Source organism: Bombina bombina, chromosome 8 (genome assembly GCF_027579735.1).
Source record: "Bombina bombina isolate aBomBom1 chromosome 8, aBomBom1.pri, whole genome shotgun sequence".
Classification (NCBI taxonomy): Eukaryota; Metazoa; Chordata; class Amphibia; order Anura; family Bombinatoridae; genus Bombina; species Bombina bombina.
Genome location: NC_069506.1, coordinates 176,679,731 through 176,696,249, shown reverse-complemented (window position 1 = coordinate 176,696,249; position 16,519 = coordinate 176,679,731). Strand labels below are relative to the sequence as shown.

At 36.4% G+C, this 16,519-nt stretch overlaps 1 protein-coding gene across 4 annotated transcripts in view; it reads left to right on the top strand.

Moving 5' to 3' along the window:
• LOC128638648 (uncharacterized) overlaps positions 1 to 16,519 on the top strand; it is a 421,261-nt gene that overhangs the window by 346,453 nt on the left and 58,289 nt on the right. For all 4 annotated transcript variants that reach the window (XM_053690743.1, XM_053690741.1, XM_053690739.1 and 1 more), the window contains 2 exons: positions 11,255 to 11,344; positions 11,636 to 11,663. In XM_053690743.1, coding sequence (XP_053546718.1) covers positions 11,255 to 11,344; positions 11,636 to 11,663 — 118 coding nt within the window. The remainder of the gene's footprint in view (positions 1 to 11,254; positions 11,345 to 11,635; positions 11,664 to 16,519) is intronic.

Sequence of the window (16,519 nt, the reverse complement as noted above, 5' to 3'; positions counted from 1 at the left end):
GTTTTCACATTTGGCTACTGACTTTTTAATATAAACTTTATCTGGTTGGAATACCACACACGCTATATCTAAATACTCCCTATTCTGATACCATCGATGGTGCATTTGTGATTTTACCGTCTCTTATATCAATACTGTATTCTTGAAATTGTTTTTATATTTTTGTTCTTAAAAGTGTTTTTATATCTCTGTACACATGGATCCATGTTTGTAAATCATTTTGTTTTATTCATTTGTCTATCATTGATTATGTTATAAATATATTCCCATTTTATATACTTTCTAATTTAGACTTTCTATAAAAGTCGATAGATCATATCACCTCTGCCTTTGGCGCTCACTCCTTACCCCCATTTTTATTAGGTTTTCTTTCCCCTGTTTTTTGTTTTGGTGACATTTTCTGAGATTTCAGGTATTTATCCATCCGAAGCCTTTCCTTTATTGTTACACATATATCAGTTTGTCAACTTATTAGCTCTTTGAAGCAAATAGGGGAAGTTTTTGCTCTCAAACCTTATAATATGTTGCTTTATCTTTAAGAGGTAAAAAGATTCCAAAGTTTTAGGTGGGGAAGGGGCTTGCATTCATACCATCCGTCATAAACCAGCATAAACCTTTATACTTAAGAGGCAGAAAGTTCCAAAGCTGATTTTATTGTTAGCCTGGTTTAACAAAAATTCATATTTTCTTTCAGCAGTGAAAATGTTGCAGACCCAACCCCCATTAATTTTGTAGCAGCCACTCATACGCCCTTTTTTTTAACAAAATAATTACACTCTGAAAGTTCATACAGATGGGCCCAAAGCTAACCTCCTCTCCCTTTTGCCTTATTGTTTAAGAAATTCAAGGAGTTTTTCTACAACGGGGGGGGGGGGTAGATGTGTGCTTAAGCTTGTATCTTCAATTATACTTCTTAATGTCCAAATATTCTAGCTTAAATATCACAGACTTAGATATTCACTCTATTATCCTTAGAGTATTCACATGTCCCTCTATCATTCCTCAATTAGTGCATAGATGTAAACAGTCAGTTCAGGATTTTCAAATGCTGCTGTATTTTAAATGTTCATTTTTTTTTTCCCCTTCAAAACCGGGTACTACTGCAATCTCTTTACAATGTACCATTTGATAGTAGGAGGGAAGTATAAAGAAGAACAGTACCTTATTCCTTATGTTGTTAAATTTTTCCTTGTGTTGATCCTCTGTAGCTCAGGGCCTGCGTATCTAGGCTTAGGGGGAGGGTCTCACCTGTTGTTAGAATGGTGGTAGAATTTCTAAAGCAGACTCACCACCATGAGCCTATGCCGTTTCTCCTGGCTGTGGCTTGTACCCGGGTCATCCGGTTCGTCATATTGACGTCACTCTGCCGACCTGCAGACCCACTGTGCCTCCGTGGGTTTGTTGAAATGCAGCCTTGCTGCTAGACAGAGCTAGCTTCTTAGCTTCTGGTAGGTGCTCAATTCTCAGCCCCTTCCCTCTCTGCTTCCTGTGTGACGACACCACTATGCCACTCCCCCCATAGTGGGCATAGTTAATGAAAGACAAGGATTTTGAGTGATGGGTTATACGACTTGCCAGAAACACGGCCCTTCAAGCTCCACTCGGAGCTTGATAAATGGGCCTCAATGTGGATTATGATAGCCTTGGTGACTCTATAGTCCCAATTTTATTAAAGACACGAGACTCCTATTTTGCTTTACTTTAAAACTCCAGTAGTAATACAAGTACAGGAAAAAGAAACAAAGTATCTCTGCTCAAACTATTAGGTACATAGAGCATGACAAAAATCTAGCGCTGCGGAATCTATTGGCGCTCTACAAATAACCGATAATAATATAGCAGGACTCACAATACACTTCCTCTTTCTTTACTGCTCTCCAGCAAGAAAGGGGATGTAAACTTGACTCTTGTAGTTTATCTTGTAATTATTGACTGTTATTGTCTTCTTACCCCACTCATTCACTTTCCTGATCTAAGACCAGGACTCAGACATATCGATAAACCACAATACAGATTTCAGGAATGATGAGATGATGTTATTAAACCTACAATGGTAGCAATCTAACTTATGTATGAGTAGATATTTAGAATAGTGGCATAGTATAATCTAAAAGGTATTTAAAGATGCATACCATCTCTAATTGACCTCATAGATCAGATAACCCTAAATATATGAGGTATATTTATAATACCTCATACTGAGATGTGTGCTTACACCTAACCTTGCACTCTCAGTTGTGAATGGTATGATGTATCACTATAATACATACAGCGATAAGCCAAATGTACTTACATCAGAAGGATGGTAATCTGTATATTAATGCTTCACACCCATCATCATTTCATGACTATGTTATACACAAGGATTCCAAAATGTTAAAAAGGGAAAGTTATAATAAGATCCCTAGAGCCATCCCTAGAGCGCAGATGCTACGTGTTGTCAGGAACAATACTGATTCAGCCAATAAAGAAGCACAATTGGAGACAATGGCCGCTAAATTCATACAGAGGGGATATAATCCAAGCAATATCATGAGATGTCAATCTGAGGTCTCCCAGTTATCCCAAAGTGAAGTCCTGGAGAAGCAAGAATTAAATGTTAACCCACAGCAGGAAAAACTCAAAAGGATGATTTTTACAACATAATATACTCCTGATAAAAGAACAGTGGGATCTCATATGCGAGAGCATTGGTCCATTCTTGAATCTGATACATCTTTACCATTTAGAAAAAATGTACCACCTAAGGTGGGCTACAAAAAGGCACACTCACTAAGAGACAGACTGCTACTCACTGATCCAGTTCATTGTTATAAACCTGATGCATGGTTGACATATAAGAAAATGGGTTGCTTTAAATGTATGGGCTGTACTACTTTCAATTCTATGCTGCAAAGCGTAACATTTAGCCATCCACACAATAACCAGATCTGACACTACTTGACATGTACTACCACACATGTAGTTTACTTGTTATACTGCATTTTTGGTAAATTGTATGTCGGTAAGACTAGCGACACTATACGTGTCTAGAATGGCAAATCACTTGATCAGTACAGCCCTTAAAAATAAGACCAGCGATAAATACATTACATCCCTTAATATTGAATCAACAGATAGATTGGCACTGCTTTTTGTAATTAGCCAATCCATGATAATCCTGTATATAAAGTAACCCAACACCATTGCTGTAAATGCACATAATTTAAGATTGGATGTTTTAGCTTTCTTGATCATTATACCCACTTTGGTATCTAATATTATTAAAACTTTCCCTTTTTAGCATTTTGGAATCCTTGTGTATAACATAGTAATGAAATGATGATGGTTGTGAAACATTAATATAAAGATCACCATCCTTCTGATGTAAGGACATTTGGCTTATCACTGTATGTAATACAGTGATACATCATATCATTCAAAACTGAGAGTTTAAGGTTAGGTGTAAGCACACATCTCAGTATGAGGTATGATATAATCACATTATATGGAACAAATATATTTAGGGCTATCTGAGCTATGAGGTCCATTTGAAATGGTATGCATCTTTAAATACCTTTTAGATTATACTATCCCACTATTCTGAATATCTACTCACACATAAGTTAGATTGATACCATTGTAGTTTGAGAGGGGGAAAAATTGCTATTTTATTATCACCATTTATGAACTGAACAGTAAATAATACAGGAATTAGGATATTAGTCAGGTGACATAACAAGTTATATTGTGTTTAATAACTTTATCATCTCATCGTTACTGAAATCTGTATTGTGGCTTATCGATATGTCTGAGTCCTGATTGGTTGTATCACTCAAAATCCTTGTCTTTCGTTAACTATGATGAACAGCAACCTTATTGGTTAATAGGAAGGAAAGGAAGGCTATCAGCCTCCTCCTCATGGTGTCTTCATTCATCGTGTGTGGCGCTAAATACATGAAACAGCGATTTTGTAGCTGTGACAAGTAAGTTCCTTTAGCATATTTTTGTTTTCTATATATCACAGATGCACTGTGAAAACCACTATAAAATGACTCCCCTAATAGATGAGATCTGTATAAAACATGCTATTGTAATGCTCACTTAAAGGGACATTCCAGATAAAATTGGAATCCACATGGATGAATATCTGTTTTGAATAGAAGCATTTTTATAATATACATGGATCAGCAAAAATGCTTCTAATAAAAGCTGTAAGTATATTTTTAAGTATGCACCATGCACCAGCATTTTTAACACAGCACTTGCACAGAGAGCCTAAGGTGCTGGTACCATCTGGTAATGACTCAATTTGTTAATTGCTGAGATTATACAAGCCCCACTGATGCTTTAAACAGCTTCAGTATTTCAAATGCTGGCGCACTGAGAATATCTAGCTATGCGTCACATGCACGTGCAGAGAAAAATGTTAATACTAAAACAGTGATAACTTTTACTAGGAGCATTTTTGCCAATACATGTATATTGCAAATATGTTTATATTTATAGATGCAATTAATCTATGTGCATTTAAATTTTGAACGGAATGTCCCTTTAAGTCTCAGTAAGTAGTATATTGGATTATTAATAGGTTGATGATACTGGACTGTTGTAAATTATGAGAATATTATTTTATGTATAGCATGAACATTCTAATATACATATAGGTATGTTTCCATGGTGATAATGGTCATGAGACTTTTTATAAAGTTTCCTTGAATATAGATGATAATCTTTATGTTTTATATTTGGCTCATATTTTAATGAATGTGATCATTTGTTTAACTATTCACCTATACTGCCTTGTTATTAATATGTATATTTTAAACATGTAAGACAATTGTTTATTGTTAACGATGCTATAAGATGACATTATCATTATTATACACTCTGATTGGCTAGTTTGAATTTTGTTGTATCGTATCATTGTCACTTTGTCACAATTTTTTTGTGCACATTAAAACCTATATATAATTATATATATATTTATATATATATATATATATATATATATATATATATATATATATATATATATATATATATATATATATAGTATATACTGTACGCGTCAGGTGTCTATCTGTACTTACACCTGTCATTTGGCCATTTGGCTGAATAAAAGATACTAATTTACTTCAAGTTTGTTGTCTTCGGGTCTCCTACTTTCTTTCCCCCTGGTGGGATTTACCTTCTATAAATATATATATATACATATATAGTGTGTATACATATATAGATAGATAGATAGATAGATATAATATGTTTAAAAGCTATTTCTATAACATCCTAACCCTTTATTATTAATAAACATGCTGATGATATGTTGTCTTTAATGTGTGTTTAATTCAAACAGGAATTGAGCATATTAACTGAGATATGAAGCATATGTCTATGTGGGATTGGAAGACAAAAAAAGACAAATCCAGCATGGGCTTTCAATAGGATAGAGATGCTGGAAACCTTTGTTTGATTTCTTGTACAAAAAAAGTGATTCATGGCGTTTTTCTAATTGATTGAAAGGGACAATAATTGTTAAAAAATAAAGAAAGAAAAATGTAATCCATTAAAAGCATCTAAGTGTACTAAACCTATAGCTGAAAGTTAGGCATTCATTTATATTTCTTCTAGTGTCCATTTATATCCAGACCATCAGTTCCCCTTTATCAGATTTTTTTTTTTTTTTAAGGAAAAGGGTTGTACAGCCAATCAAATGCCATACTACCTGATCCAAAGATTCTTACCAGAGCAGTCAGTTACAGAGTCTATGGCCCCTATTTATCAAAGGTCTTGCGGACCTGATCCGACAGTGCGGATCAGGTCAGCAAGACCTCGCTGAATGCGAAGAGCAATACGCTCTCCGTATTCAGCATTGCACCAGCAGCTCACAAGAGGCTGGGCCAATGGGCCGCCAGCAGGGAGCTGTCAATCAACCCGATCGTACTCGATCGGGTTGATTTCCGGCGATTCCTGTCCGCCTGCTCAGAGCAGGCAGACAGGGTTATGGAGCAGCGGTCTTTAGACCGCTGCTTCATATCTTGTGTTTCTGGTGAGTCTGAAGACTCGCCAGAAACAAGGGCCCACAAGCTCCGTACGGAGCTTGATAAATGGGCCCCTATGTATCCTGTGAAAGAACTTAAGTGTGAGGAACTTAACTCAGGGAGCTCCACTCCCGGTCCGTCTCCCTGATCTCAGTGAACGCAGAGAATGATTGCTTACCACGTGCAATGTGGAGACTCACCTCCTTCTGCAACTGCCTCTAGGTGCGTGCGGCCACATGCTGCCGAGATTTAAAGGGGCCATGTCTTAATTACTAGAACTCCCACCTGGAGGATTCAGGTGTGGGAGTTCCTATTAAAAGCTCACTCAGCCCATCGCTTATTGTGTACCCTTCCTTTTTCCTGGTTCCTGAAAGCCAAAGCATACTTACCTGATATCTGTGTATGCTCACCTTGTACCAGAGACCATGCATAGCTACCTTGTACCAGTATATGCTCTCCTAGTTCCTGAAATCAAAGCATACTTACCTGATACCTGTGTATGCTCACCTTGTTAAAGAGACCAAGCATATTTACCTGCTACCTGTGTATGTTCACCTTGTTATAGAGACTAAGGGGTCTTTTTATCAAAGCGTCAATTGAAAATATGCTTGAATTCCTTGTCGTATTTGTTGCGAGATTGATCCACCGTAGTTATCAAAGCGTCAAGATCGGCAAATGTTGAAATTTGTGACATAAAGTACGATACCGCTATCTCAATCCGACGCAGATCAATGCTTGAGTCATTACAGATGTTTCGAATTCAAATTCGACTCTATTTGACCCTTTTCCCAATTTATCAAACATTTAACAGGTACGCTCGCGTCTATTCCAACGCATTGTACCTAGTTTTCAATCCGCCACCTTTGAAGTTGTGGATGCCATAGAACTCAATGGGAGTCTGAAAACACAGAAAGCTTATGTTCGATGCTACAAGAGAATGAAGTATATTACATTATTACATAATAAAAGTAAATTAGAAACTTTATTAAAATTGTATACCCTTTCTAAATCAAACAATATTATTGCGCCACATTTGGTGCACTAGTAGTAGATATAGGGATAAAAATTAAAAATACATTACTACTTATGGATTATGCTACAAATTTGTCTCTCATTACAAGGGGACAATATTTCTACAAATTTGTTGAAAAGTTTTGCCCCAAACTTGTTGCACTAATAGATATAGAGATACAAATGAAATACACAACATAATATAGCTAACTTCCTTTTTTTTGTGAAAAATCTATGTGCACCATGTTTACGCCATGTAATACAAGTCCCACTCTCCACTTCGCACCAATTTTGACTCATCACTTTTCGCACCATTATGACGCAAACTCCTAAACAACCCACACACTAGTGAATTTTTCAACCACTTTTGATTGGAATTTGCATAAACACATGATTTATGACATCAGTCAATCTGATTCAAATATACATTTTAAACTATCACTAACAAATCAAAATGCTCGATACTTGTGTCATTGATCACTCATCGGAACTTGTAAGTGCCATTTTTTACATTGTGTATTATACTTTGAAAGTATGTATACTGTATGCGAAATTAGTATTAAAGATAAACATTGATGCTGACATTAGGACACACAGTGTAATATTTTAGACAAGGATTTTAAAATTCGAATTGATGTTTGATTCAAAATAATCTTAAACTGATAGCTCAAAGAAATAGCCCACCTAACATTAAACGGTCATAATTTAGATACAGCAGAAATTAAAATCACCTCTTTACTGTCATGCTATTTTCAGTGTATTTCTTCCTTCTCTTGAATTTCTTTTTCAGTAAGAAATGTCATCTTATATGCCAGCCCATTTTCTAACACCTGTGAAGGGGTGGTTTTTAAAACTAGATTGCAATCAGGAGGGGTTACACAGGTACAGAGAGAAAACTGGCCCAGCTCTTTAAATATCCATTGATTGCAAATAAATACATATGATACTCTGATTACATGTTATCTATGCAATTATTCCTGCTCAGAATAATAATACATTTACACTATATACATATAGTGGTATAAATAAACACAGAGATATGAAAGACAACATTGTTTAGAAAAAAAAAAAGGAATTTAGGGACATGTAAATATGTTTGCAAAAGATTTCTGACATAACACACACACACACACACACACACACACACATATATATATATATATATATATATATATATATATATATATATATATATATATATATATATATACAAGTATGTGCAAAGATATATGTACAAATTCTAGCATTATTAATCATTTATAAAAAAAAAATATGAGATAAAAGCATAACATGACTTCTAGAAATACAAATACACATTAATTTATGTGAAAGTATCATATAACATATTTTTTTGTATAACAAATTTAAAAATAACTTTCTATGAGATATTGTTTGTTGAGGTATAAATGTAGCTATTTCTTGAACATTAACAGTTGAAAAATAAAAGATTAACTTTAGAGAAATGTGCTTGTTCATGGACAGAAATGAAATGGTATAAATAAAGTTGGGAAAAACCTGAATAACCGCGACATCGATGACTGTTAGTTAACACCAGTCTGATACTCTTCGCACCGTACTTGATGCACGTGTTTTTGATGTTTTTTTTGCTAAATAAGGGTATTGTATTAAGATCCGCATCAGCGATGTCTGGCGAGCGTATTGACGCCTGCGAATGCACTGAGATTGGCGCTTTGATAAATAGACCCCTAAGCATACTTACCTTGTACCTGCGTATTCTCACCCTGTTCCAGAGACCAAGCACACTTACCTGGTCCCTGTGTATGCTAACCTGGTTCCTGAAAGCCAAGTAGTCTTGCCTGGTACCTGTGTATGCTCACCTTGTTCCAAAGACCAAGCATACTTACCTTGCACCTGTGTATGCTCACCTGGTTCCTGAAAGCCAAGCAGTCTTGCCTGATACCTGTGCATGCTCACATTGTTCTTGAAGCAGTGCCTGCAAGGTATCCTGTGCCTGCTAAGAATCTTGTCTACTATACCAGTTACAGCTGTCCCTGTTGTAAATGTTGGCAAATTTGCAAACCAAACAATGGCATAGAGTAAAAAAAAAACATTGTGGCCTCTAATGTGAAAATGTTAGATACCCTTGGTATACACATAATAAATAATATAAGTAATTTATTTATATATATATATATATATATATATATATATATTGTTCAGCCATTACTTCCTGTTTCACAGGGGTATAAATTTGAGGCAACACATATGTCTCAATGCACTGTGAAGAGGATGGTTTCTCCAAGGATCACAGCTGGAGAATTGCAGAAGTTGCGACTTGGGGTCAGAAAGTCTCCAAAACTACAGTCCAACATCACCTACATCACAACAAGTTGTATGGAAGGGTTTCAAGAAAAAAGCCTCTACTCTCATCCAAAAACAAATTCAAGCATCTTCAGTTTGCCAGACACTACTGGAACTTCAAATGGGATCGGGTTCTATGGTCAGATGAAACCAAATAGAGCTTTTTGGCAATGCACACCAGAGGTGGGGTTGGCGCACACAGTGTGGCAGCCATATGGAAAAGTACCTCATGCCCACGGTTAAATATGGTGGTTGCTCTTTAATGTTTTTAAGGCTGTTTTTTCTGCTAGAGGACCTGTACATTTTGTTAGGATACATGGCATCATGGACTCTATCAAATATCAACATATAGTAAATGAACACCTGACTGCCTCTTCCAGAAAGCTTAAAATGGGCCATTGTTGGATCTTCCAGCAGGACAATTATCAAAAAGTAACATCAAAATCAACACAAAAATGATTTACTGAACAAAAAATCAAGATCCTGCTATGGCCATCCCAGTCCCCTGACTTGAACCCCATAGAAAACATGTGGGGTGAATAAGAAAGTCCACCAACATCAACCTTGAAATTTATAGGATCTGGAGAGATTCTGTATGGAGGAATGGTCTCAGATCCGTTACATGTATTCTCCAACCTCATCAGGCATTATAGAAGAAGACTCAGAGCTGTTATTTTGGCAATGGGAGGTAGCAGAATGTATTGACTAAAAGGGTGCCAATAATTGTGCCACACATAGATTTTATTTTATTTTTGGATAAACCTGTGTTGTATTTGCTATTGTTTGATATCCATGAGAGAAGAGTATTTTGTGTATTTTTTGTACAAAAGATCAAAAGGTTAAATAATAAAGACAATTATTCACAGCCTTCTTTGCTCATATTTACCAAGGGTGGAAATATTGGGAGAGAGAGAGAGAGAGAGAGAGAGACAGAGACAGAGAGACAGTGACAGAGATAGAGAGAGAGAGAGACAGAGAGAGAGAGAAAGAGAGAAAGAAAGAAAGAATATTTTCTTCTATGTGACAAACATTTGAATGTAAACATGAATAACTTATCTTGGGTTGAGCACACTTGGACTAACACGTTGGATTTGAGCACAAGCGATAAGTGTTAGGTTTTTCAGCAGTGCTGAAAATTCAGTTAGAGGCCTTTCCAGTAAAGTCTAGGGGGAGAAGAAGTCAAAGTTAGCGTGTGATAACCCACGTGCATTAAAAGTTTACTTCTAGCAGTGTCTACGCTCATGCAAAAGTGCAAAATAGTGCAGAACTTGTAATCTACCCAGATGTGGGCACAAACAATAATAACAATTTAAGAAGCATTTATTATCACCCCTATCAGTATGTTCTTGATTGGAAAGTCATTATTATGGTTTAACAAATGGCTCATAAGGAATTTTACTCTAGAAAGGTCTATAATTACTTTATCATTAGGAACCATTGTTTCACTTACCAACACTTTCACACAATAGAGCACATTTTACCTAGGTAGAACTTTGTTTTTGTCACCATAATATTGCTTTTGACAGCCTCCTACATTCTTTAAGAGCCCACTCCAGCCCCCGCCCCAGCTTCATGAGCATCACCAGTCTCTCCTGCATCATTATTTCCTGTCATATTGGGCACCTACTGCAGTGGACGTTACTCACCTTTCAATTGGCGAAGAGCTGGAGAGAATGGAAAGGCCTCTAACTGAATTGTCCCCACTGTTATTTTATTGTTCTTGTTTGTTTGTGCCTTAATTTATTTTTGGCTTTTTGAATCTTGCCTTGATTGGTTTATAACCCTCATGTAAAGTCTTTCTGATGCCTTTAAGAAAAATCTAATTTGCTAGACATTTGTTTTAGAGAATATATAGTCTGCATACAGACATCAATAATATGTACCTATTTTTTGTTTTATAGATTATCTAATTCCTGTTATTGCTGCAGTTTGCTCCATACTACTATTGATCTTTGTAGGGGTCATAGTTTTCTACATAGTCAGAAAATCTAGTAAGTATGGCTTATGTCTTCATTACTAATCTTTTGTTGCCAACTTCTACTTATGGAGCAGGGCCCCATTCTGCCTTCCATGTCCTTTCTTTATTTGTTGTTTCCCATGTATGATGCCACGAAATCTGTTAGCCCATTACAAATAAAGTTAACATTAATAATAATCTAATGCAAGCACCGCTTTCACTCTACCAGTGCAATAGCTATATTTTATTTAATAGCCTAATAACTGATAAATTATTTATGAACTAGAAGATTAATGAAAAGGGATGTCTTTTTTTCTCTCTGCAGATAGAGCTAAAGAAAAATTGCATTGCAGGTATGTGTGTCCACTTTTCCGCTTCTTGGCATTTTAAATTATTGCCTGTTTTTCTAGCAAATATAAATTGTAATACACAACCAGTCCCCTGTCACCTTCCTGTCTTAAAGGGATAGTCTAGTCAAAATTAAATTTTAAGCAACTTTCTAATTTACTCCTATTATCAATTTTTCTTTGTTCTCTTGGTATCTTTATTTGAATGTAAGCTTAGGAGCCGGCCCATTATTGGTTCAGCACCTGGGTAGCACTTGCTGATTGGTGGCTACATTTAGACACCAATCAAAAAGCGCTACCCAGATGCTGAACCAAAAATGGGCCAGGTCCTATGCTTACATTCCTGCTTTTTTCAAATAACGATACCAAGAGAATGAAGAAATATTAATAATAGGAGTAAATTAGAAAGCTGCTTAAAATTGCATGTTCTATCTGAAACATGAAAGTTTAATTTTGACTAGACAATTCCTTTAATAATTTTCAACATTTTGAACTTTAAAGGGACAGTAAACCTTAAAAATAATGTTATATAATTCTGCACATAGTGCAGAATTATATAACATTATTTAAGTGCTATAGTTATAAATGCCTTTTTTCCCTTTTAATATTTGAAAAATATGGTGCTTTTACAGACCTGCTCTCTGCTCTCTGCTGAGCGGGTCTGTTTTTTTTACTCAGCGCATCGGGCCAGCTGTATAGTCACAGCCCGGCCCGACCGCGCCATAAGACTAAGTGCAGCTCGCTCCTGCTCTGTCTGACAGCAGGAGCGAGCTTCACTTAATGTTATGGCGCGGTCGGGCCGGGCTGTGACTATACAGCTGGCCCGATGTGCTGAGGAAAAAAAACAGACCCGCTCAGCAGAGAGCAGAGAGCGGGTCTGTAAAAGCTCCATATTTTTCAAATATTAAAAGGGAAAAAAGGCATTTATAACTATAGCACTTAAATAATGTTATATAATTCTGCACTATGTGCAGAATTATATAACATTATTTTTTACGTTTACTGTCCCTTTAACTACAAAGGTGTAGTTGTGTGGTCTAGGCCTGTGGTTTGACAGCCTGTAGCAGAGCTGGTTTGGTCTGTGGCTCTGGCTGTGTGGTTTCTCGGGGAAGTCAGTACATATTTGCACAGGTTTTAAATGTCCACAGTTTCTCTTTGTAAAAAAAAAATACATAAATAGGGTGATGAGAGGGACAGTGGCACAGAGCTACAACTTTGTGCATTTTGTATAAACCTCATGGCTCAACTCAAATACATTTCCACCTATTGTGAATGGCTTGTATCCTTATATTATACATAATGTAGCAAACATAAAGTACTGGACATAACATAAATATTGTGATCACCAAGACCTGGGGTCAAGGATAAATTACTCATACGCAAAATAGTTTTTTTAAGCTAATAAATCAATGTTAAATTAAATTGGAACATACAATATTTGATGATTTAACAAGATGATCAAATTAATATGGTGAAAAACAATTGTTAGAGTATCCAAACCCAAAAAATATATGCACAAATTCAAGAAGGCACTCTGGGTTTTAATCCAAACAATCTTTACTTGTATAAATATTTACAGGGTTGCCCCCATCTTCAGACACAATCTAAAGCATCCACTTAACACCAACATATATGTGCTCCCCCAGATTTCAATGCCACCAGATATGCCCACATCCGGAATATTCACAATGTCCAGTCAGCACAACTACACATGCGCAGATGGTGTCATGGAGGTCCATAGGGGCCAACTGTTTAAAAAAAGCAAAGTATAAATACATACAGTATATACATAATAACAGCTCCCTACAAAATGTCACATCATAAACATCCAAAACAGCTTATTTGGCAGGCAACATTGTATCCTTCATCATTTTTCATAACCTACTATAAATAACAGTGGAACTCTAACTGGGTATTTAAACCTTTGGGTACTAACATGTTTAATAGGTAGATCCATTTAGTCTCTCTCTGCGAGTAAATAGATCTACCTATTAGACACAATTAAGATGTGGTGGACACCGCAGAGTATCCAGATGTGGGAAGATGGGTTGGCACGGGAATCTGGGGGAGCACATATATAATGGTGGTAAGTGGATGTTTTAGATTGTGTCTAAAGATGGGGGCAACCCCAAAAATGTTTTTTACAAGTAGATATTATTTGTATTAAAACTGAAGAGTGCCTTCTTGAGTTAGTGCAAATGTGAGAAGTTGAGGTGCACCCCAGATGCTGGAAAAATTTAGTGCTGAGTCCTTTGTGTGTTCGTACATAGATATATATCACATAAAATTGTTAAAATGAACTGGTATTTTATATATATAAGGCTTGTCTCACTTAAGGCTTATGGACAATGTGACTGTACAATGTATTTTATTCAGCCCTCCCTTTCTTCAAATTAAAAGGGATTAGAGTTAGGCTTACAGATAGGGTTAGGGATTGGGAATAGGATTACTGCTAGGGATTAGGGATTGAGGATAGAGTTGGAGATAGGGCTAAGGATTGGATTTAGAGTTAAGGTTTACACCATGTATATGTGAATGAGATGCACCCATTAATAACCATTATTAGCATCTGAAGAGTTAACAGAAGCTTGCACCCTCTAGCAGTAAGGTTGTTCAAGACTTTGCTGCCCAGCCAACATTGCTGCAACCACGTTATGGCTATAGCTGCACAGTGGCTGTGACATTTTAGCAGTCAAGGAACATTCCCAACAACAAGTAGGTTTAAAAGGCAAAAGATGAGGAAAGACATTATTGGCACTTCTGTAACCTAAAACAGTGTTAAGTATCTGTTTAAAGACACTGCTCACTATAAGTTTGTAGATACATAGAGGCCTATTTATCAAAGGTCTGTCGGACCTGATCCAACAGTGCGGATCAGGTCCGACAGACCTCGCTGAATGCGGAGAGCAATATTCTCTCCGTATTCAGCATTGCACCAGCAGCTCTTGTGAGCTGCTGGTGCAACGCCGCCCCCTGCAGATTCGCGGGCAATCGGCCGCCAGCAGGGGGGTGTCAATCAACCCGATCGTACTCGATCGGGTTGAATTGTGGCGACCCGATCGTACTTCATCGGGTTGAATTGTGGTGATCTCTGTCCGCCTGCTCAGAGCAGGCGGACAGCGTTATGGAGCAGCGGGCTTTAGACCGCTGCTTCATAACTGCTGTTTCTGGCGAGTCTGCAGGCTCGCCAGAAACACGGGCCCTCAAACTCCATTCAGAGCTTGATAAATAGGCCTCAGTAAGTATATATTTCTTGGTAGATCAGCAGTATTTCTAAAGTATGCTCAGAAGAAATCTGAGTAAAAAAATGCCAGTAAAGCCTCTCAGTTGAAAAAGTTTGACACCCTTCACAGAAATCCTAAATCCTTTAAAAACTACCACTGTAAGTGTTCTCATCATTTTGCGTGTGTTTTGCTTAGTATAATCATAAAACTGTGTATTTAAAAAAGTGTCACTAAAAATGTACTTCCAAACTGTTAAGAATAACAATGGACTAAATAAGAATTTTAGAACCATGATGACTGGACCTTTCTTGATTGAAAACATTGGATATAAATCAAGCACAGAAATGCAAGCGGTATGGAATACTTGTATCATTTGCATTTATGCATTTTACAGATTTATCATGGATGTTAAAATATAATGAGCATCGCACTACAGTATTCATGTCGACTAACATGAATAAAAAAATTTCCATTAAATAAAACCTTTCTTTGAGGGCCCACACTAAAATTGTTAATGTTTGACAAGGCTTAAAGGGACAGTCAAATCCAAAAAAAACTTTCATGTTTCAAATAGGGCATGCAATTTTAAACAACTTTCCAATTTACTTTTATCAACAATTTTGCTTTGTTCTTTTGGTATTCTTAGTTAAAAGCTAGACCTAGGAAGGCTCATATGATAATTTCTAAGCCCTTGAAGGCCGCCTCTAATCACATGCTTTGTATTTGCTTTTCACAGCAGGGGAGAGCTAGTTAAGGTAAACCCTATAGATAACATTGTGAGCACGCCCGTGGATTGTGGCAGACACTGCACTAATTGGCTAAAATGAAAGTCAATAGATAACAAATAAAATGTCATGTGATCAGGGGTTTGTCAGAAGATGCTTAGATACAAGTTAATCACAGAGGTAAAAAGTGTATTATTATAACTGTGTTGGTTTTGCAAAACTGGGGAATGGGTAATAAAGGGATTATCTATCTTTTAAAAGAACAAAAATTCTGGTGTTGACTGTCCCTTTAAGAATAAAATCCAAAGGTACACCCTTTACCCCTTGCCTGCCCAGATCCTTGTCATATACCTTGTCTCCTTAACCATTTTGTTTCACATTTATTAAGCCTTAATCCACCTCTATGCATATATTTCTGTAGCATTTTATTTGTGTTTGAATGCACAATGGCAAGCATTAATACTTGAAAGAAGAATTCCCTTTGTTAGGGGGGATTGGTGATGGGAACAGGTTTTGGCTCTTAAAGAGAAGTTCCCTACAGGATAAGCCTATGTATCTCAGTAGGGCAGTGCCTGATTCCGGTATATACAAGGTAATATTAAATTAAGAAAAAGAGGTATCGTGTGGCACACTTATTTTGAGAGCCTAAATAACTATATCATAGGTTAGCATGAAAAATATTTGGTGATTAAAATATAACTTTTATTGAAACAAATATAAAAAAACCAAGATAAAAAAATGAACCTAATATAAGAGCATAAATGTAGCTGAAGTATGTATGAATGACCATTTGAATTAAAGTGTAATTTCCCTGTGCAGTTATACCATACTTTGGGACTTAGGGAACACCCTGTCTCCTAGGATATTGTAAACAAAATTATTTATTTATTGGGGTATTTGCACTTAAACACCT